The sequence below is a fragment of the Mobula hypostoma genome, chromosome 10 (assembly GCF_963921235.1).
Source record: "Mobula hypostoma chromosome 10, sMobHyp1.1, whole genome shotgun sequence".
NCBI lineage: Eukaryota > Metazoa > Chordata > Chondrichthyes > Myliobatiformes > Myliobatidae > Mobula > Mobula hypostoma.
In genome coordinates this window covers 32,444,187-32,466,450 of record NC_086106.1, presented here as the reverse complement: position 1 = coordinate 32,466,450, position 22,264 = coordinate 32,444,187, and the positions used below count along the sequence as shown (strand labels likewise).

At 44.9% G+C, this 22,264-nt stretch overlaps 1 protein-coding gene across 1 annotated transcript; it reads left to right on the top strand.

Moving 5' to 3' along the window:
* The first annotated feature begins 1,736 nt into the window (after nucleotides 1–1,736).
* On the top strand, nucleotides 1,737–19,191 carry LOC134352487 (gastrula zinc finger protein XlCGF71.1-like). The gene is made up of 3 exons (XM_063059760.1): nucleotides 1,737–1,799; nucleotides 3,217–4,217; nucleotides 18,809–19,191. The coding sequence occupies exons 1-2, from the start codon at nucleotides 1,737–1,739 to the stop codon at nucleotides 3,994–3,996; spliced, it is 843 nt and encodes a 280-aa protein (XP_062915830.1). The 3' UTR covers nucleotides 3,997–4,217; nucleotides 18,809–19,191.
* Nucleotides 19,192–22,264: the final 3,073 nt, after the last annotated feature.

Here is a 22,264-nt window from a genome sequence, read left to right as displayed (position 1 = left end):
TGAGGCCTTCCCTCCGGAGATTCTCGATCGCACAGTAGCAGCGGCAGCGAACCGGGCATTTCAGAAGTTTCTCCAGATGTTCCTCTGTGCTTCTCATGTCTGTCTCCATCAAATCAGAATTGTGCACAGCCCCTACTTGACAAATACGATATCATTTCACCAGAGAGCTGCACGCGCTGCATCGCGCCGCCATCTTCTCCTCCCACCTTGATGGGGCTTGTTCTCCCTGTACTCAGCAAAGCTTTCGAGAAGGTTCTGCATGATAGGCTGGCCCCGAAGGTTAGATCTTAGGGGATCCAGAGTGAGTTAGCAAACTGAATGCAAAACTGGCTCCGAGGAAGGACTTAGAGAGTGGTATGAAAGTTTGCTTTTCAGAATTGAGAGGCCAACTAGGGTACCTAAGATTTTTGCACAGCACTGCAGTAATTTTATGTATTGCATTGTACTGCTGCCGTTATAAAAAAAGCAAATTTAATGACATGTGAGTGATGATCGTTTCTCTATTGTGGACTAAGCGTGGGAAGGGGGCAGGGAATCATAGTAGCACACACAAAGTGCTGGAGGAACTCAACAGGCCAGGTGAAGGGTCTGGGCCCAAAATGTTGACTGTTCCCTCTTTTCCATAGATGCTGCCTGGCCTGCTGAGTTCTTCCAGCACTTTGAGTGAATCATGGTTGCGAGAGGGGGAAGGAGGAGAGGCATTCTGTAATGATCAATCAACCAATTGTTAGGACCTTTCCTGGTGTCTCAGGGCTGGGCGTGTCTGTATCAGCACCACCCCCTCCCCCCACCGCACCTGGCACTCCTTCTCTGCCACCTGTGCCACACCCCTCCCACAGTGCCCCAGCTTCACCGATCCCAACATCCTTCGCTCCCGCCAGACTTTCAACCTCGCTGTCCGCTCCACATTGACAAATACAGCGCTGTGCAAAAGTGTTAGGCTCCCTAGCTTTATCTGTGTGTGTGTGTGTGTGTGTGTGTGTGTCTGTGTGTGTGTCTGTGTGTGTGTGTGTGTGTCTGTGTGTGTGCGTGTGTCTGTGTGTGTGTGTGTGTGTCTGTGTGTGTGTGTGTGTGTGCGTGTGTCTGTGTGTGTGTGTGTGTCTGTGTGTGTGTGTGTGTGTGTGTGTCTGTGTGTGTGTGTGTGCGTGTGTCTGTGTGTGTGTGTGTGTTTCTGTGTGTGTGTGTGTGTGTGTTTCTGTGTGTGTGTGTGTGTTTCTGTGTGTGTGTGTGTGTGTGTGTGTGTGTGTGTGTGTGTGTGTGTGTGTGTGTGTGTGTGTGTGTGTGTGTGTGTGTGTGTGTGTGTGTGTGTGTGTGTGTGTGTGTGTCTGTGTGTGTCGAAGACTGTGGCACAGTACTGCACTTTGGAAAGTGAAGGTTTTCTGGCGTTACAACTGGATAGTGATCAAGTGGGGAAGCGGGCAAGGAGGTGGCAGATGGAATTAATTCAACTCTGGCAAACGTAAAGACATTTGGCAAGTTCCACCACTGCAGGATGTACTGGGGAGTGTTTTTGAACAAAGATACTTTGGTGTACAAGGAGCTGAGAACATGGGTAGGTAGGATGGGGAGAAAGGCTTTTGGCACATTTGCCCTCATTGGTTAGGGCATTTCGTGCAAGTGTTGCGACATCAGGTTATGATGTTGGTTCGGGCCACACTTGGGAGTGTTGTGTGCGGTTTTGGTGTAGGGAGGAAGGAATTAAAATGGAGAGAGCACAGAAAAAGTTCACAAGGATGATGGCGGGAGCGAAGGTCTTGGCTTATCAGGGTGTGCTGGAGGAAAGGGAGCTGAGAGCTGACGTGAGGAAAGTATAGAGAATTGCCGGGGATATGATATAGTAGGAAAGAGAAGCAGAGCCTGCTTCCATGACAGGGGAGTCTGAAATTAGGGAGCAGGTGGTGAGAGGGAGAAGTACAGGGGATCTGAGCAATAGAATCTTCACACCAGGAACAGCTGGTGGAAGCAAGAGCAGTAACAGTTCAGAGGAATATGGAGAGGCCCTTGAATTCCATCAAGCTATACGGAGCACAAGATTCTGCAGATTTTACAAATCCAGAGCAAAAACACAGAAGGAACTCAGCAGGTTGGGCAGCTTCTGTGCAGAGGAATAAGTAGTTGACATTCTGGATTGAGACCCTTCAAGAGGACTGGGAGGCAAGGGGGCTGAAGATGGAATGAGAAGGTGGGGAGGGGAAGGACTACAAGCAGGTGATAGGTGAGATCGGGTGAGGGGGAAAGGGGATGAAGCAAGAAGCTGGCGGGTGATAGGTGAGATCGGGTGAGGGGGAAGGGGGATGAAGCAAGAAGCTGGCGGGTGATAGGTGAGATCGGGTGAGGGGGAGAGGGATGAAGCAAGAAGCTGGCAGGTGATAGGTGAGATCAGGTGAGGGGGAAGAGGGATGAAGCAAGAAGCTGGTGGGTGATAGGTGAGATCGGGTGAGGGGGAAGGGGGATGAAGCAAGAAGCTGGCGGGTGATAGGTGAGATCGGGTGAGGGGGAAGAGGGATGAAGCAAGAAGCTGGTGGGTGATAGGTGAGATCGGGTGAGGGGGAAGGGGGATGAAGCAAGAAGCTGGCGGGTGATAGGTGAGATCGGGTGAGGGGGAAGGGGGATGAAGCAAGAAGCTGGCGGGTGATAGGTGAGATCGGGTGAGGGGGAAGGGGGATGAAGCAAGAAGCTGGCGGGTGATAGGTGAGATCGGGTGAGGGGGAAGGGGGATGAAGCAAGAAGCTGGCGGGTGATAGGTGAGATCGGGTGAGGGGGAAGGGGGATGAAGCAGGAAGCTGGCGGGTGACAGGTGGACAAGGTAAAGGGCTGAAGTGGAAGGTATCTGATAGGAGAGGAGAGTGGGCCTTGGGAGAAAGGGAAGGATGAGGAGCACCACAGGGAGGGATGGGCAGGTGAGAAGAAGAGGAGTAAGTGGGAAGTTAGAATGGGAGAAGGGGAAGGAGGAGAAATTACTGAAACAGAGAAATGGATGTCCATGGCATCAAGTGGGAATTATGGGATTCATGCAGGCCTGGGTTTTAAGTAGCTAGGCATATAGATCATCATCGATGTATTGGGCCAAGGGGCCAGTTTTAAGCTGTAGAGCTCTCTGTCTGAGTGTTTTCCAGCAGTTATGCCAATGATGTAACATCTCTGCACTCACCACAGGGGGAATTCGTGCGTGTGTTCTGCTGAAGAAGAGGCTTCACCTGACCTTCCACGCTGGAGAGGCTGAAAGAGCACCACGCGACACAGAAGCCATATCAATGCGGGGACTGCGGGAAGGCATTTAACTACCCGTCCCAGCTGGAGGTTCACCGCCGCTCTCACACCGGGGAGAGGCCATTCCCCTGCACCGTGTGTAAGAAAGGATTCGCCCAGTCCTCTGCCCTGCTGACCCACCAGCGGGTCCACACCGGCGAGAGGCCGTTCACCTGCACCATCTGCGGCAAAGGCTTCACCCACTCTTCGCATCTGGTCAGGCACCGGCGAAGTCACACCGGGGAGAGGCCGTTCCCCTGCTCCGTCTGTGGGAAGGGCTTCACCCAGTCATCCCACCTGCTGAAGCACCAGCGGGTTCACACCGAGGAGAGGCCATTCAGTTGTCCGGACTGTGGCAAAAGCTTCAAGAGTCCCGGGGAGGTGAGGATCCACCGGCAGACTCACACAGGCGAGAGACCCTTCGGGTGCTCTCACTGTGGCAAGTGCTTCGGGCAGTCCAGTGACCTCCTGAAACACCAGACCGTCCACACCGGGGAGAGGCCCTTCACCTGCTCCGAGTGCAGGAAGGGCTTCACCCGCTCGTCCCACCTGCTGAAGCACCACTGCAGCCAGAGCGACGAGCGATGCTTCACCTGCTCCGAGTGCGGGAGGAGCTTCAAGAGGTACGCCGAGAGGATGAAGCATCAGCTGACGCACACCGGGGAGAGGCCCTTCAGCTGTGCCGTGTGTGGGAGGGGATACACGCAGGCCTTCCTCCTGCTCAGACACCAGCGAGTTCACAAGTGATGGCGGAGGTTACATTCGGCCATTGCTGCCACGGTTAGTAATGCCCGACACGGAGCCTCAACCTGGACGGGAGCCGGACTTTGTTCGTGGTGACAGTCGCTTTTGGTGATGCCCGGAACGGAACCGCGTCCCGGACTGGAGCCGGAGTTTGTTCTCAGTGACAGTCGCTTGAGGTGGTTGGTGATGCCCGGAACGGAGCCGCGTCCCGGACTGGAGCCGAGGTTTGTTCTCAGTGACAGTGGTTGGAGCTGGCTGGTGCTTATTGTCCTGGGCATCAGTCAAATAAATATTGTTGAGAGAACATTTCTGAATTAATAACTGTTTGGTGTTGCTCGTGGTTGGTGTTTGTCCCTGTAAGGAACACAGTTTGTGAGTTGCCCTATGAGATTAAATCGATTTGAATTTTTCTTTCATAGTAAAATCCCCTTCAATTAAAAATAATTGATTTAATAACACATTCTAGAAATAGAAACAGGAAGAGGCTATTTGGCCCTTCGAGCCTGTTCTATCATTCAAGATTAAGACAGCTGAACTGTTGTTCCGGCTTCCTACCCATCTAATCTGATCCCTCTCACCCCAGGATCAAGCTCCCTCTTGAATATAATTCTTCTGTTTGGAAATGTTATTATTCAGTCCTTACTAACAAGAGAGTGATTGGCATACAGTGGGAATTCTGAAGGGGAATTAGAATGGTTGAAAATGGAGCAATCCCCAAATCACAGCCACAGCTGGAAATGGAAGTGCTCAGTTAATGCCAGGACCCCTAATAGAACCGGCAGATGGAGGGTCTGAGTCCAGGTCTCCCTGAAAGTGACCTTGCAAGGAGATAGAGTGGTAAAAGCTGTGCAGAATGCTTGCCTTCGTTGGCCGGAGAATAGAATGGAACAATCAGGATGTTGTTGCAGTTATGTGAAACTTTGGTCAGCTCACACATGGAGTATCATTTGTGGTTCCAGTTGCTCCGTTACAATAAGGATGTGCAGGCTTCGTGAAGGGCACGACAGCGGTTTACCAGCATGCTACCTGGATCAGACAGTATGAGCTATAAGGAAATTTGCTCAAACTTGGGTTTTTTTTGGGTGTTAAGGACTGAGGGGAGATTGAATAGAAGTTTATAAAGTTATGAGTGGCACAGATAAGGTACAGAATCTTTCTCCCAGGGTAAAAATGTCGAATACTCGAGGGCACGCAGTTACGGTGAGAGGGGGAATGTTTAAAGCACATGGAGAGAGCACTTTTTTTCATATCACATCAAGAGTGGAATTTTTCCTGGAACAAGCTGGAAGGCCTTGGTGGAAGCAGATATGATGGTGGTGGTTAAGAGGCTTTTGGACAGACACATGAATATGCAGGCACTGGAGAGAGATGGATATGCAGGCACAGGTAGCAGAGATTTAGTTAATTTGACAGGGTGTCCAGTACAGACATTGTGCGCCGAATGGCCTGTACGTTTGCTATACTGTTCTATGAATTGGACAGGAAGGAAAACTCAGCTAATATTTCAGACTGATGATCTTTTATCAGAGTGAGGGGGTTGGTTACTAACAGACAGACTTGAGTACAAGGATGGGGCCTTGTTGATGGGAATCCCCTGAGCTTTATCAGCTTCAAAACATCAGTCGTAACTGGGAGGTATTCAGACCAAGCAGTAATTCAGTCTGGCAATGTAAACGTGGATTCTCCAGCTTCCAGTAACCGCATTTCTCTGGCCCTCTTCTCTCTCCTCCTGATCAATGGGAGTTGTGGGTGGCACGGTATTGTGGTGGTTAGCACCGTGCTTCACAGTACCGGTGAGTTCAATTCCCGCCACTGCCTGTAAGGAATTTGTACGTTTTCCCAATTACTGGTTTGCTACCACAGTCCAAAGACACACCGGTTAGATGGTTAAGTGGTCATTGTAAGTTGTCACATGATTAGGCAAGGATTAAATTGGGGGATTGTTGGGCACACAGCTCAAAGAGCCAGAAGGGCCAATTCCACACTGTATCTCAATAGATAAGTAAATCTGACCCCCACCACAATGATCCCCCCCCCACCCATCAAACCCTTGTCCACCTCCCTCCCTTTACTGCATGCTCCACCTTCGTCTTCTGTCCTGGTAAAGGATCTTGGACCGAGACGTTAACTGTTTATTTCTCTCCATAGATGCTGCCAGGCCTCGAATCCTCTCCACATCTGTCTATCAGCCCCCTCACCTCCCAGCTCCTGCTGCACCCCTTCCCCTCCCCTTTTAAATCTGCTGCCTCCTTTTTGTTCTTTAAAGTGGATGAAGGGTCTGAGCCCCAAACGCCAACTGTCCATTTCCCTCCCCACCTCACCAAGCACTCTGTGTGTTGCTTCAGAGTGCAGTGTGTGCAACCTCCAAAATAAAAATGATGCCCTCCATCCAGCTCGGTACAACTCATCTGGCAATGCTTCATTGTGTCACTGTGCTGATGGATTGGCTGCATGTTGTTTCAGTCGATGTTTCTCAGACCGCCAGCCACAACCCAGCACTTGACGGTTTGCCCACAGAACCCGAGGTGCGGTTTACTGAGGCTAGTTCTGACAATTTGGGTTTCACACCACAACAATCCCTGAAACTGGGGCTCTCTGCTGCTTGCAAGGTTTGGTATCAGATGTGGTTTTACTGGTGTCTCTTCAATGTGAAAAGCCTTTCGCAATATCATTGTGTTACAATTACAGAGAGCGTGTCAGTCATACATAGTGTTACAATTACAGAGAGTGTCAGAGTCGTACATAGTGTTACAATTATAGAGAGAGTGTCAGTCGTACATAGTGTTACAATTACAGAGAGTGTCAGAGTCGTACATAGTGTTACAATTACAGAGAGTGTCAGAGTCGTACATAGTGTTGCAATTATAGAGAGAGTGTCAGTCGTACATAGTGTTACAATTACAGAGAGTGTCAGAGTCGTACATAGTGTTGCAATTACAGAGAGTGTCAGAGTCGTACATAGTGTTGCAATTATAGAGAGAGTGTCAGTCGTACATAGTGTTACAATTACAGAGAGTGTCAGAGTCGTACATAGTGTTACAATTACAGAGAGTGTCAGAGTCGTACATAGTGTTGCAATTATACAGAGAGTGTCAGTCGTACATAGTGTTACAATTACAGAGAGTGTCAGAGTCGTACATAGTGTTGCAATTATAGAGAGAGTGTCAGTCGTACATAGTGTTACAATTACAGAGAGTGTCAGAGTCGTACATAGTGTTGCAATTATAGAGAGAGTGTCAGTCGTACATAGTGTTACAATTACAGAGAGAGTGTCAGAGTCGTACAGAGTGTTACAATTACAGAGAGAGTGTCAGAGTCGTACATAGTGTTACAATTACAGAGAGAGTGTCAGAGTCGTACATAGTGTTACAATTACAGAGAGAGTGTCAGTCATACATAGTGTTGCAATTATAGAGAGAGTGTCAGTCGTACATAGTGTTACAATTATAGGGAGTGTGTCAGAGTTGTACATAGTGTTACAATTATAGGGAGTGTGTCAGAGTCGTACACAGTGTTACAATTACAGAGAGTGTCAGAGTCGTACACCGTGTTACAATTTCGGACAGTGTGTCAGAGTCGTACATAGTGTTACAACTACAGAGAGAGTGTCAGAGTAGTTACAGGAGTGTCCTGGTTACAGGAGGGGTGTGATTGGCAACTAGACCTTCCTGGATTTAATTGCTTCAGGTGTGATAGAATCAGAGGGACAAGAGGGGGAGATGTTGCATTGCTTGTCAGAGAAAATATTACAGCAGTGCTCTGGCAGGATAGATTAGAGGGCTGGTCTAGGGAGGCTATTTGAGTGGAATTGAGGAATGGGAATGGTATAGTAACTCTTATGGGGATGTATTATAGACCACCTATCGGGGAGCGAGAAGTGGAGGAGCAAATTTGTAAGGAGATAGCAGATATTTGTAGTAAGCACAAGGTTGTGATTGTGGGAGATTTTAATTTTCCACACATAGACTGGGAAGCCCATACTGTAAAAGGGCTGGATGGTTTGGAGTTTGTAAAATGTGTGCAAGATAGTTTTTTGCAGCAATACATAGAGGTACCAGCTAGAGACAGGGCAGTGTTGGATCTCCTGTTAGGGAATGATATAGGTCAGGTGACAGAGGTATGTGTTGGGGAGCACTTCGGGTCCAGTGATCACAATGCCATTAGTTTCAATATAATTATGGAGAAGGACAGGTCTGGACCAGGGTTGAGATTTTTGATTGGAGAAAGACTAACTTTGAGGAGATGCGAAAGGATTTAAATGGAGTGGATTGGGACAATTTGTTTTATGGGAAGAATGTAATAGAGAAATGGAGGTCATTTAACAGTGAAATTTTGAGAGTACAGAATCTTTATGTTCCTGTTAGGTTGAAAGGAAAGGTTAAAGGTTTGAGAGAGCCATGGTTTTCAAGGGATATTGGAAACTTGGTTCAGAAAAAGAGAGATATCTACAAAAATTATAGGCAGCATAGAGTAAATGAGGTGCTCGAGGAATATTAAGAATGTAAAAAGAAGCTTAAGAAAGAAATTAGAAAAGCTGAAAGAAGATATGAGGTTGCTCTGGCAAGTAAAGTGAAAATAAATCCCAAGGGTTTCTACCGTTATATTAATAGCAAAAGGATAGTGTGGGATAAAATTAGTCCCTTGGAGAATCAGAGTGGACAGCTATGTGTGGAGCCAAAAGAGACGGGGGAGATTCTAAACAATTTCTTTTCCTCGGTATTCACTAAGGAGAAGGATATAGAATTGTGTAAGAGAAGCGAAACGGGTAGGGAAGTTATGGAAACTGTGATGATTAAAGAAGAGGAATATTTTAAGGAATATTTAAGGAATATAAAAGTGGCTACGTTTCCAGGTCCTGACAGGATATTCCCTGGGACCTTGAGGGAAGTTAGTGTGGAAATAACTGGGGCTCTGACAGAAATATTTCAAATGTCATTAGAAACAGGGATGGTGCCGGAGGATTGGCGTATTGCTCATGTTGTTCCATTGTTTAAAAAGGGTTCAAAGAGTAAACCTAGCAATTATCGCCCTATGAGTTTGACGTCAGTGGTGGGTAAATTGATGGAAAGTATTCTTAGAGATGGTATATATAATTATCTGGATAGACAGGGTCTGATTAGGAACAGTCAACATGGATTTGTGCAGGGAAGGTCACATTTGAAAAATCTTATTGAATTTTTTGAAGAGGTTACTAGGAATGTTGACGAGGGTAAAATGATGGATGTTGTCTATATGGACTTCAGTAAGGCCTTTGACAAGGTCCCAGATGGAAGGTTGGTTAGGAAGGTTCAATTGTTAGGTATTAATATTGAAGTAGTAAAATGGATTCAGCAGTGGCTGGATGGGTGATGCCAGAGAGTGGTGGTGGATAACTGTTTGTCAGATTGGAGGCCGGTGACTAGTGGTGTGCCTCAGGGATCTGTACTGGGTCCAATGTTGTTTGTCATATACATTAATGATCTGGATGATGGGGTGGTAAATTGGATTAGTAAGTATGCAGATGATACTAAGATAGGTGGAGTTGTGGATAATGAAGTAGGTTTTCAAAGCTTGCAGAGAGATTTAGGCCAGTTAGAAGAGTGGGCTGAAAGATGGCAGATGGAGTTTAATGCTGATAAATGTGAGGTGCTACATTTTGGTAGGACTAATCAAAATAGGACATGCATGGCAAATGGTAGGGCATTGAAGAATGCAGTGGAACAGAGGGATCTAGGAATAATGGTGCATAGTTCCCTGAAGGTGGAATCTCATGTGGATAGGTTGGTGAAGAAAGCTTTTGGTATGCTGGACTTTATAAATCAGAGCATTGAGTATAGGAGTGGGATGTAATTTGAAATTGTACAAGGCATTGGTGAGGCCAAATTTGGAGTATTATGTACAGTTTTGGTCACCGAATTATAGGAAAGATATGAACAAAATTGAGAGAGTACAGAGAAGATTTATGAGAATGTTACCTGGGTTTCATCACCTAAGTTACAGAGAGAGTTTGAACAAATTGGGTCTTTGTTCTTTGGAACGTAGAAGGTTGAGGGGGGACTTGATAGAGGTATTTAAAATTATAGATAGAGTTGCCATGGATAGGCTTTTTCCATTGAGAGTGGGGAAGATTCAAACAAGAGGACATGAGTTGAGAGTTAAAGGACAAAAGTATAGGGGTAACTTGAGGGGGAAATTCTTTACTCAGAGAGTGGTAGCTGTGTGGAACGAGCTTCCAGCAGAAGTGGTTGAGGCAGGTTCGATGTTCTCGTTTAAAGTTAAATTGGATAGATATATTGACAGGAAAGGAATGGAGGGTTATGGGCTGAGTGCAGGTTGGTGGGACTAGTTGAGAGTAAGAGTTCGGCACGGACTAGAAGGGCCGAGATGGCCTGTTTCCGTGATGTGTTGTTATATGGTCGTACATAGTGTTACAATTACAGAGAGAGTGTCAGAGTCGTACATAGTGTTACACTTACAGAGGGAGTGTCAGAGTCGTACATAGTGTTACAATTACAGAGAGAGTGTCAGAGTCATACATAGTGTTACAATTACAGAGAGAGTGTCAGAGTCGTACATAGTGTTACAATTACAGAGAGAGTGTCAGAGTCATACATAGTGTTACAATTACAGAGAGAGTGTCAGAGTCGTACATAGTGTTACAATTACAGAGAGAGTGTCAGAGTCATACATAGTGTTACAATTACAGAGAGAGTGTCAGAGTCATACATAGTGTTACAATTACAGAGAGAGTGTCAGAGTCGTACATAGTGTTACAATTATAGAGAGAGTGTCATGTCGTACATAGTGTTACAATTACAAAGAGTGTCAGAGTCGTACATAGTGTTACAATTACAGAGAGAGTGTTAGAGTTGTACATAGTGTTACAGTTATAGAGAGAGTCATGTCATACATAGTGTTACAATTACAAAGAGAGTGTCAGAGTCGTACACAGTGTTACAATTACAGAGAGAGTGTCAGAGTCATACATAGTGTTACAATTACAGAGAGCGTGTCAGAGTCATACATGGTGTTACAATTACAGAGAGAGTGTTAGAGTCGTACATAGTGTTACAATTACAGAGAGAGTGTTAGAGTCGTACATAGTGTTGGATACAGAGAGAGCATTATAGAGTTGTGCATAGTATTACAGTTGCAGAAATTCACAGAGTCACATTAAGTGTTATAGAGAATGTCATAGTCGTATGTAATGTTAAAGTTTCAGAGAGCCATAGATCGTATGTAGTTTTACAGTTACAGTGAGAATGTCTTTGTGTCATACATAGTGTTATAGAAACAGAGAGAGTGTCATAGAATCATACGTCAAGTTGCAGAGTCTCATTAAATCATCAGTAGTGTTGCAGTTACAGAGAGTGCCATAGACTTGTACGTCGAGTTTTAGTTGCAGAGAGTGTCATACGTAGTGTTACAGAGAGAGTTTCATGGAGTCATACGTAGTGTTACAGTGACAGGGAGTGTCATAGTCATAATTAGTATTGCAGCTACAGAGAGTATCACTGATTCACGCATAGTGTTCCAGTTATAGAGAGTGTCACAGTCGTACATAGTATTACAGTTACAGACACAGTGTCATACTCTACGTATGACAGAAGACATTTTCTCTGTAACGGTAAAACTATCCTTGACACTCTATCTGAAACTGTAAAAATACGCACAACTCCAGGACACTCTGTCTGTAACAGTAACAATATGTACGAATCTATGACAGTCTCTATGTAACTGTAACACTACGTACAACTCTATGTCACTCTCTCCAAAACTGTAACACTATGTACGAATCTATGACAGTCTCTATGTAACTGTAACACTACAGACAACTTTGACACTCTCTGTAAATGTAAAACTATGTACGACTCTATGGTAGTCTCTCTGTAACTGTAACACTATGGACGACCCCATGACACTCTCTGAGTACTGGTATTTTCTCTGTAATGTAACACTGTGTATGATTCTATGACACTCTCTCTGAAACTGTAACACAACGTACAACTCTGTGATGCTCTCTGTGACTGTAACAGCCGGTCCTACTCCATGACACTCTCTCCGAAACTGTAAATCGACATACAGTATGACAAAATAACATTCTGTCTGTAACTGTAAAACTACATACAACTCAATGACACTCTCTCTGTAATGTAACACTATAAACACTATATATGACTCTGACACACTCTCCATAACTGTGAAACTACGTATGACTTGAAGACACTGTCTCTTCAACTGTAAAACTATGTATGATGACGCTCTCCCTGTAGCTCCAACACTACGTACAGCTCCATGACACTCTTTCTCTCTAACTCTAACTCTACATATGACTATGAAACTTTCTCTAACTGTAACACAACGTACGACTCGAAGACAGTCTCTCTTTAGCTGTAAAACTATGTACAACTCTATGACACTCTCTCTGTAACTATAACACCACATACAACTCTATGACCATGTACAACATAGTGTAACTGTAACACTATGTATGAATCTGATACTCTCTCCAAAACTGTAAAACTATGTACGTCTCTGTGGCACTCTCTCTGTAACTATAACTCGACATATGACTAATATTCTCTCTCTCTAATTGTAACACAATGTATGGTTCAAAGACAGTCTCTCTTTAACTGTAAAATTAAATATGACTCTATGGCACTCTCTGTAATGTAACACCACGTACGACACTCTCTGTAACTGTAAAACCCTGTAGGATGCTATGACACTCTCTGAAGCTGTAACACAATGTACAACTCTATGATGCTCTCTGTAACACTACATATGGCTCTGTGACTGTCTCTCTGTAACTGTAACAGTCCGTACAACTCTATGACACCCTCTCTGAAACTGTAGCAGTACATCTTTGTATCTGTAACACTACATATGACTGTGGAACTCTCTCTGGAATTGTAACTCAACGTATGAAACTGTGACTCTCTCTAACACTATTGACAGTCCCTCTGAAACAGTAACACGAGAAAATTCTATGTAGTGTTACAAAAAGAGTGTCACAGAGTCGTACGTTGTGTTACAGTTACTGAGCGAGCATCACAGAGTCGTATGTAGTGTTGCATTACAGAGAGGGTTTCATAGAGTCATACGGAGAGTCACACTTACAGAGAGTGTCATAGACTTGCACATAGTTTTAAAGTTACACAGAGAATATTATAAAGTCATAGGTGGTGTTACAGTTACAGAGAGAGCATCATAGATTTGTACATAGTGTTAAAGTTACAGAGAGTGTCGCAGAGTCGTACGTAGTTTTACAGTGAAAGACAGGGTGTCATACAGTCTTACATAGTGTTGCAGTTACAGAGTGCCAGCAAGTCATACTTTGTGTTACATTACAGAGAGACTGTCATAGATTCATGCGTACTGCTACAGTTACAGAGAGTGTGATGGTCATATATAATGTTACATTACAGAGAGTGTCACAGAGTCGTGCATAGTGTTGCAGTTACAGAGTACTCTCGATTCATGCGTGGTGTTACATTCCAGACAGTGTCATAGTTGTACGTAGTATTACAGTAACAGAGAGTGTGTCACAGAGTCGTCCATAGTGTTACAGTTACAGAGGGAATGTCATAGTCATACATAGTGTTACAGTTACAGGGAGAGTATCGTAGAGTTGTACCTAGTGTTACATTTACAGAGAGAATGTCATAGAATGGTAGTTTAAACCAAGGCTTGTTAATATGTAAATTGAGGGGTCAGGAGTTCATCTTCATCATGTGAAAGTCATTTCGGGTCTCTTATAACAGTGGGATAGAAGCTGGTCTTGTATCTGGTGACATAGTTACTTCACGTTACTTTATTGTCGCCGAACAATTGATACTAGAGCGTACAATCATCACAGCGATATTTGATTCTGTGCTTCGCGCTCCCTGGAGTACAAATTGATAGTAAATAGTAAAAATTTAAATTATAAATTATAAATAGAAAGTCGAAAAGGGAAAGTATGGTAGCAATGTAGCAGATTAGAAGGGTTTCTCGGGTTCAGGCATTTGTATCTTCTGCCCAATGGGAGAGGAGAGAATAGAAAATAACCATGGTGAGAGGGGTCTTTGATCTGTCTGCTGCTTTTCTGAGGCCACAGGAAGTGTCAATAGATAGAGTCAGCGGAGGGTGGGTTGGTTTGCATCATGCCCTGGGCTGTATTCACAACTCTCTGCTGTTTAATGAAGAGTCACATAGAACGATCGTTCTACAACACAAAAACAAACCATTTGGCTCTTCCAGTCTGTGCCAAACTGTTATTCTGCCTAATCTGATTGATCTGCACCTCGACGATAGCCCTCCAAATTCCCCCTAAACCCCTCCAAACTTCTCCTAAACAAGCCACATCCACTACTTCCATTGGCCGCTCGTTCCACACTCACCACCCTCTGAGTGAAGAAGTTCTCCTTAAATATTTCACCTTTTACCCTAATCCTAAGTCTCAGCCAACCCCAGTAGAAACAGCCTGCTTGCGTTTACCCTCATAATTTTCTGTACCGCTATTAAATCTAATCATCAGCGGTAAAGATTGGGTAAATGCAAGCAGGCTTTTTCCACAGAACTTGCTTAGCTGTGAAGCATGTGGATGTTACACTTTCGGTAGGACGTCTGTAAAAGAGTCTTTGGGGCCCTGCCAAATTTCCTTAGCCTTCTGAGGATGGAATTGAAGAATTCCATGGCTTCTGTAGGTAGGAGAGGGAACTTTCCCGGCCATTTGGAGTTTCACATTTCTCTGCCATTCATCTTTCTCTTTTCAAATACCAATCAGTGTTTTCGCCCTGTTGGATTGTGTGCAGAGGCGGATTCCTACGTCACCACAGTGGCTATGGAGGAGTCTGGGACATTCCGAACGGTTGTGAAAGGATTGACAGGAGTGGAGTTCCATTCCTTTTTGTGCCAAAGGTCAATTCGTAGAAATAAAACTACTCCCAAGTCCAGCAGCATTTGTGATGTGGAACTAAAACAAAAATGCTGGAAAATGTCAGGAGGTCAGGCAGCATCTGTGGAAATAGAAATAGGTCCACGACCCCTCGGCAAAACCAAGGGGAGTGGAGAGAGAGAGCTTCAAGTTGGTTTTCACTTACAGCCAGGGTTCGCAACCTGAGGTCCATGGACCCCTCGGTTAATGTTAAGGCTCCATAACATAAAAAAAGGTGGGGAACCGCTGACTCAGAAAGAAGGTGGGAGACCGATGGGCAGAATAAAGGGAATGTGTGTGATAGGATGAATGGTAACAGTTTCTTGACTGTCGTCACAAGGACGTTAGGATTGTGGGTCTGCACAATGAGTTATTCATGGTAAAGAAGAGAGACCTGGCCAACATCGACTTGTGTTTGGGATATGGTGCCTCCAAAGTGTGTTTCTCTCACTGAATGAATGATCTGGGCATAAGCTCAAGCACCATCACAACAGCAGGTGGGTTTAAATTCCATTGACACATTTGGAATGAAATGCTGGCAAGAGTCAGAATTGCAGCTTTGAAACCAATGGACCCATTTTGTCCAGTCACGTTGTACACAGCCTCAAAAAAGGGCCTGTACTCACTGGAGTTTCAAAAATGAGGGAGATCTCATTGAAGCCTTCTGATTATTGAAAGGCTTAGATAGAATGGACGTTGGGACGACGGTTCCAATAGGAGACAGTCACAGACCAGAGGGCAAAGCCTTGGAATAGGAGGATGTCCCTATAGAATAGAGAGAAGGAGGAATTTCATTAGCCGGAGGGTGGTGAATCTGTGGAAATCATTGCCATAGACAGGCCAAGTCATTGGATATGTTTAAAGTGGATGTTGAAAAGTTCTTGATCAATAAGGGTATAAGAGATTATGGGGAGGAGGCGGGAGAATAAGATGGGGGAGGGGGAGGGTGGAATAAATCAACCATGATCATGGCAGTTCCAACTCAATGGGCTGAATGGCCTACTTCTATTCTTATGTCTTATAGTACTCCTTTTATCCCCACACTCTGAGAATCAGAATCATTATCACTGATACATGTATGGTGTGAACTTTGTTGATTTCCAGTCACACTCCACTGACCATAAATGAGTTTGTTACTGCCCTGGTTATTTATTTCTCTAGCAGTCATGGGCCATTCGCAAATCTGAGAAGGGCAAGGAACCGTGTCTGAGTCTTTCAGTGCAGGTCTTCAGACTTTTCCGCTGCCTCCCCAACAAGAGGACGTGTCTCAGACGGTGAGGGTCCTTAGTAATGGATGCCACCTCCAGAGTCACCACCTCTTGAAGATGTCCTGGAGAGTGGAGAGAGTTGTGCCCGTGACTGAGAAGGCCGAGTCTATAATCCTTTTCAGCCTCTTGAAATCCTGTGCATTGGAGGCTCCAAGTCGACTGGTGATGCATCCAGTCAGAATGCTCCACCCAGTGTACATATACAGGGATGGTAAGAGCATTTGGTCACATCCAAATCTCCTCAAAGTCCAAATGAAGTGGAGTCATTAACGAGCTCTTTTCATGACTGCCAGGTCCAGGACAGACCCTCTGAGATGCTGACGCCCAGGAACTTGAAGCTACTCGCCCATTTCACCACTGACCCCTCACCGAGGATTCGTGCTCCCTCCGCTTCCCCTTCGCGAAGTCCTCAATCAATTCCTTGGCCTGGCCGGTGTTGAGTGCGAGGCTAGCGTTGTGACACCACTCACCCAGCTGATCTGTCTCACTCGCGTACGCCTCCTTGTTGCCACTCGGGGTTCCATCAACTGCAGCAGTGGGTTTATAGATGGCATGGGAACCAAGCTTAGCTGCAGCATCGGGATTACAGAGAGAGTAGAGCAACGGGCTGAGCATGCATCCTTGAGGTGTACCAGTGTTAGAACACAGAACACTACGATGCAACACGGGCCCTTTGATCCGCGGTATTGTGCTGCACCTTCCACACTTAAAGCTTTGACATCCTTCCTATAATAAGGTGACTAGAACTGCACACAATATACATTGGCAGGGTTACATCAGCATCGCACAAAAAGTCCTGAGGGACCACGTACCAGATCCTGAGGGTCCCGGGGTTACATAACCACCAGAGGGACCCAGGTTACATCAGCACGTCTCAGGGTTCTAACAGCACCACTTAGCGAATCCAGTTGACCCCCAGAGCTACAACGCCATCACATGATTCCATCACCACCATCACGTCCTAGGTTCCATCACCACCACACACCGTATCCCAATGGTCCTGAGGTGACAACATCAAGACACATGGAATCCAGAGGGTGCCAATGTTACTTCACCATCGCACCCTGTACCCTGAGCACCCATGGGATCCGTCACCACCGCGTGTGGAATCCTTTCTTTGTTAATCTTTTTATTGATTTAAAAGGAGCATAAATACAATCAAGAGGAGAATTATCTCAAATATATATATCAGTAACAAAACAAACCGAGATTAAGATAGACATTGTCAAAATAATACATATTGTTAAGCTAGTATAAAATATATAATTTTAAAAAATGAAAACAGCAATTCTCCTCTTATCAGTTCATGAAAAGGAAAAAAAGCATTGAGTTTTAAAGGAGAGAAAAAAAAACCACTACACTATGTAAAAAAAAAAGAAACAAAAAAAAAGGGACTGGGCAGTCCATTTTGAGGATACGACCAAAAAAAAGAAAAAAAGACTTTCTGATCAAATCTAAAACGTCAAAAAAAAAGACTGAAAGAGTAATAAATTAAATTAAATGAAAATATTGGATAAAAGGTCGCCAGATTTGCTCAAATTTAAAGGATGTATCAAATGTCCGACTTCTTATTTTCTCTAAACTTAAACAGGACATAATGGAGGAGAGCCAATAGAAGACCGTAGGTGGATTAGAATCATAAAATGGCTCTCCTAGCCAGTAAAGTCGAAAAGGCTATCCTACGTTGAGCGGAAACAGGAATATTTCCTGCTTCCGATGGGATAATCCCAAAAATTGCCTTAAGCAAATTAGGTTGTAGATCCAGATCCAAGACTTCTGATAGCATTTTAAAAACATCTCTCCAAAAGTTATCTAGCTTTATACAAGACCAATACATATGAGTTAAAGTGGCCAGCTCAGTATTACATCTAGGATTGATATTGGAGAAAATACGCGTTAGATTATCCTTTGACATATGGGCCCGATGCACTACTTTGAACTGTATCAAGGAATGACAGGCACAAATAGATGAGTTGTTAACCAAATGAAAAATTTTCCTCCATTGATTAACTGAAAATGACTCTTGAAATTCCGATTCCCAAGAGCGTTTAATTTTATCATTAGATATCATTCGTGAGTTCAATAACTGTTTATAGATTATAACTATCAACCCTTTTTGAAATGGTTTAAACTGAAAGAGAGCATCTGTCATATTAGGTGGATAAGCAGAAGGGTAATTTGGCAACAAACCATGTAAAAAAAATCCTAATTTGTAAATATCTAAAAAAAAGTGTACATTAGATAAATCATATTTATCCACTAACTGAGAAGAAGACATTAAACAGTCCCCTAAAAACAAATCTGAAAAAGTTATTATTCCCTTGGTTTTCCAAATTAAAAAGGCCTTTGTGCAATCCTGATGGTCCCAGGGTTACATCGCCACGCACCGAATCCTGAGGGACAGAGAATTCCAACACCACCACACACCAAATCCTGAGGTTCCTGGGGTTACGTCACCACCTCACACTGAATCCTGTGGGGCCCGGGTGTGGGATGAGGGTTGTTACCTACTGAAAGCCTTTAATGCTTGACTTTTGTATTTCTTTGTGACATAAAGGTGATCTATTTAACTAGTCGAGTTTACGTCTGTCAAGAGAGCTCAGCCCAGAAGTAATCCCACTCCTAATGTTCCCTCTACTTTTTTTTACAGTGGTGTGGTCCAACCTTTGCTCTGAGCAGGGACCTGGTGATTCCCCATCAATGAAAGTTTTACATAGCCTGAAAACAGCACGACACTTTAAATGTGTTTTTTTACATGCAGAGTATGAATATTTAGAATGAAAATTGAAAAATCACTTACTTTTGATTTTATTTAATTGAAGGGTATAATGAAATACAGTAAACAAAGAAAATCTTTCATGTTTTATAAACCTTTAAACTTAGATGGTGCCATCATTCTGCAGGCTGGTGGGTTACTAACAATGAGCTACTGACTTCCATTCTGTGACTATTGTTGCAATTTGTACCAGTGTCATAACTTGAAACACTGACAATGTAAATACATTGAAACTCCGAAATGTTTTGAAGTAAAGGTTGTGGTATGTTTATCATTTTAAATGTTATGGATTATATTCATTCACACATAATTAATTACAGTAATTAATTACAGCTAGCACCTCTGGTGAGGGGGCTTGATGTGTCCAGCTCACTCACCTTTGGACCACACCTGGACACTGAGCTCTCAGCTGTGGCTCTAAGTAGCTGTTTGCATGTAATAGCAACCACACCCCGGTACACTGCTTTGACAGGTGGGCTAAACCAGGTGAAGGTAGTCCTGGCCTTGTATTCCAGTAAGACGGGGACATACCTCTCTTAGTACGCGAAATCAGCTGATGTGGACTGGGCGTATGAGATCTGCAGTGAGATCCGATGGCCAGGAAGGTGGTCCTGCAATGCTCCATGGAGAGTGAAGGCATGACAATGCACAGAAGATGTCAACGCAACCAAGGAAGACCCTGGTCTGTGACGCTTGTTTGTACCACTGGACCGGGCCTTCTGAGGTCAAGAGAATGGAACTGCCCCAGTGCAATCGGCTTTTCCACTTAAAAAACTCTTGGGCACACCAGACAGCCACCACACTTCACGATTATACTAATATAGATTTCAAAATTATATTAGCTTTATATAAAACAAAATTCTAGCTGCACGGCAACAAAAGGCTACGTGCGCGGGAGCATTTCAGTTACTGCGAGGCCATGTACCTGCTCAGCTCAGAGGGAACAGTGCACACTTCCCACTGACGTTTCCCATCACATCCCCCTAAACCACTCACTTATCCCGGATTCGACACGCACTCTCCGCAGACACAATTTACAGTAGCAAATTAACCGACCAGCCCACCAATCTTTGGGATGACAGAAGAAAGCTTAGTATCCCAGGAAACCCATGCGGTCACCAAAAGAATGTGTGCAAATTCCACACAGTCATCTCTGAATCTCAGGAAAGGATCAATCTGGAATGCGCTGCCTGGGGATTGGTCCAGGCAGATACATCAGGGACTTTTAAGAGATGGGCAAATGAATGTGAGGGAAATGGAAGGATCTGGGCATTGTAATGGCTGAAGGGATTAGTTTAGCTGGTGATTTGATTATTAATTGAATAGGTTCAATACAACATTATGGGCAGGAGACCTGTTACTGTGCTGTACTGTACAATGTTCTATGTAACCGGGCTATGAGGCAGCAGCTCTCTCAACTGCAACCAGGTGCTGTTTATGGAATGCGTTAAAGTTACCCAAGGAAACATGGTGAATTTGTGTTCTTCCAGTTTTACCTGTGAAATCACAAGAAAGCCGAGACTCCATCGGGGTTACCTATGGAAACCCGAGAGACTCAACCGGTTTCCTTCTCTCTCAATTTCTACCCTAAGCTGAAGTTCCCTGGTTGAACTGTCCAGTGGTGGCCTGGGACTCCTTGGCAGAGGCTGCAACAAAGAGGCAGTTTGACATCACAATGAGCCATTCTATCTTTCACCAATGGGTGCGCAGGAGATCAAGGAGAGAGCCACTCATTGCTCTCTGCCTCAGCCATTCATTCTCAGCAAAGTTTGGGGTGTTGTGGATCGTGTGAAGGGCTGTCAGAGGTTACAACAGGACACTGATAGGATGCAAAACTGGGCTGAGAAGTGGCAGATGGAGTTTAACCCAGATAAGTGTGAGGTGATTCATTTTGGTAGGTCAAATATGATGGCAGAATATAGTATTAATGGTAAGATTCTTGGCAGTGTGGAGGATCAGAGGGATCTTGGGGTCCGAGTCCATAGGACACTCAAGGCTGCTACGCAGGTTGACTCTGTGGTTAAGAAGGCATACAGTGCATTGGCCTTCATCAATTGTGGGATTGAGTTTAAGAGCCGAGAGGTAATGTTGCAGCTATATAGGACCCTGGTCAGACCACACCTGGAGTACTGTCCTCAATTCTGGTCGCCTCACTACGGGAAGGATGTGGAAACCATAGAAAGGGTGCAGAAGAGATTTACAAGGATGTTGCCTGTATTGGGGAGCATGCCTGATGAAAACAAGTTGAGTGACTGGGCCTTTTCTCCTTGGAGCGACGGAGGATGAGAGGTGACCTGATAGAGGTGTGTAAGATGATGAGAGGCATTGATCGTCTGGATAGTCAGAGGCTTTTCCCCAGGGCTGAAATGGCTAGTATGAGAGGGCATAGTTTTAAGGTGCTTGGAAGAAGGTTCAGAGGAGATGTCAAGGATAAGTTTTTTATGCAGAGTGGTGAATACGTGGAATGAGCTGCCAGCGGCAGTGGTGGAGGTGGAAACAATAGGGTCTTTTAAGAGCCTAGGTAGGGACATGTTCGGCACAGCCGAAGAGCCTGTATTGTGCTGTAGGTTTTCTGTGTTTCTAAATGAGTGGGCCGAGTGCTCCTCGTGGAAACCCAGGCCGGTGGGAATCTGCGTGCGGGGCTGATTTTCAGCTGGTGACGGGACTGAATGCATAGGATCGGGAATCTCAGTGTGTGAGCAAATGTGTCCAGAGATGGAGGGTGTCTGTGGCAGGAGAGTTAGAAGTGGGTGGTGACTGATACGCAAAACCGAGAGATTGGGAAACAGGACGGACGGTGGGGGCAAAGGAGAAAAGGCAGTTGGCAAAGGTATCTGTGAGCCAAGATGCGTGTTGCTGGAGGCAAAGCCCGCACCTGTGCTCTTCCTCTCCTTTGAGACTGCAGAAGGCTGGGAGGAAATGATCGGCAGCTAAACTGGGAAACGGTTGGAGCAGGGTCCGGCCCTTTTCGCCTGCACCACCACCATTCAGCGTGATCAGGCTGAACCAACCCGAGACTCAACTCCCCGTCGCCCTCAGACCTCTGATCTTCCAAACAATTACCTATCCCTTCTTTAAATGGTCTGCCATCCACAACTCCCAGAAGTCAGATGTTTTCAGAGTTTCAGTTCCCTCTCGGAGAAGGAATTTCTGTACATTCCAGATTTTTTAACAGACTGACCCTTTATCTTGTGTTTACACCGCCCCTCATTCAAGAATCTCCACTGGTGAAAACATCTGGATGTCTGTCATGTTGGGCCCTCTTAGGACCTTGGATATTTCAGTAAGGTCACACCTCTGGACTTCAAAGGGTGCAGACCTGACCCGTTA

Excerpts from the sequence above, each read along its gene's own strand:
- LOC134352487 (XM_063059760.1), top strand. The coding sequence starts at position 1,737 with ATGGCGGGAGCGAAGGTCTTGGCTTATCAGGGTGTGCTGGAGGAAAGG. Across the intron at positions 1,800-3,216 it reads AAAGGGAGCTGAGAGCTGAC|AGGCTGAAAGAGCACCACGC; the intron begins GTGAGGAAAGTA and ends TCCACGCTGGAG.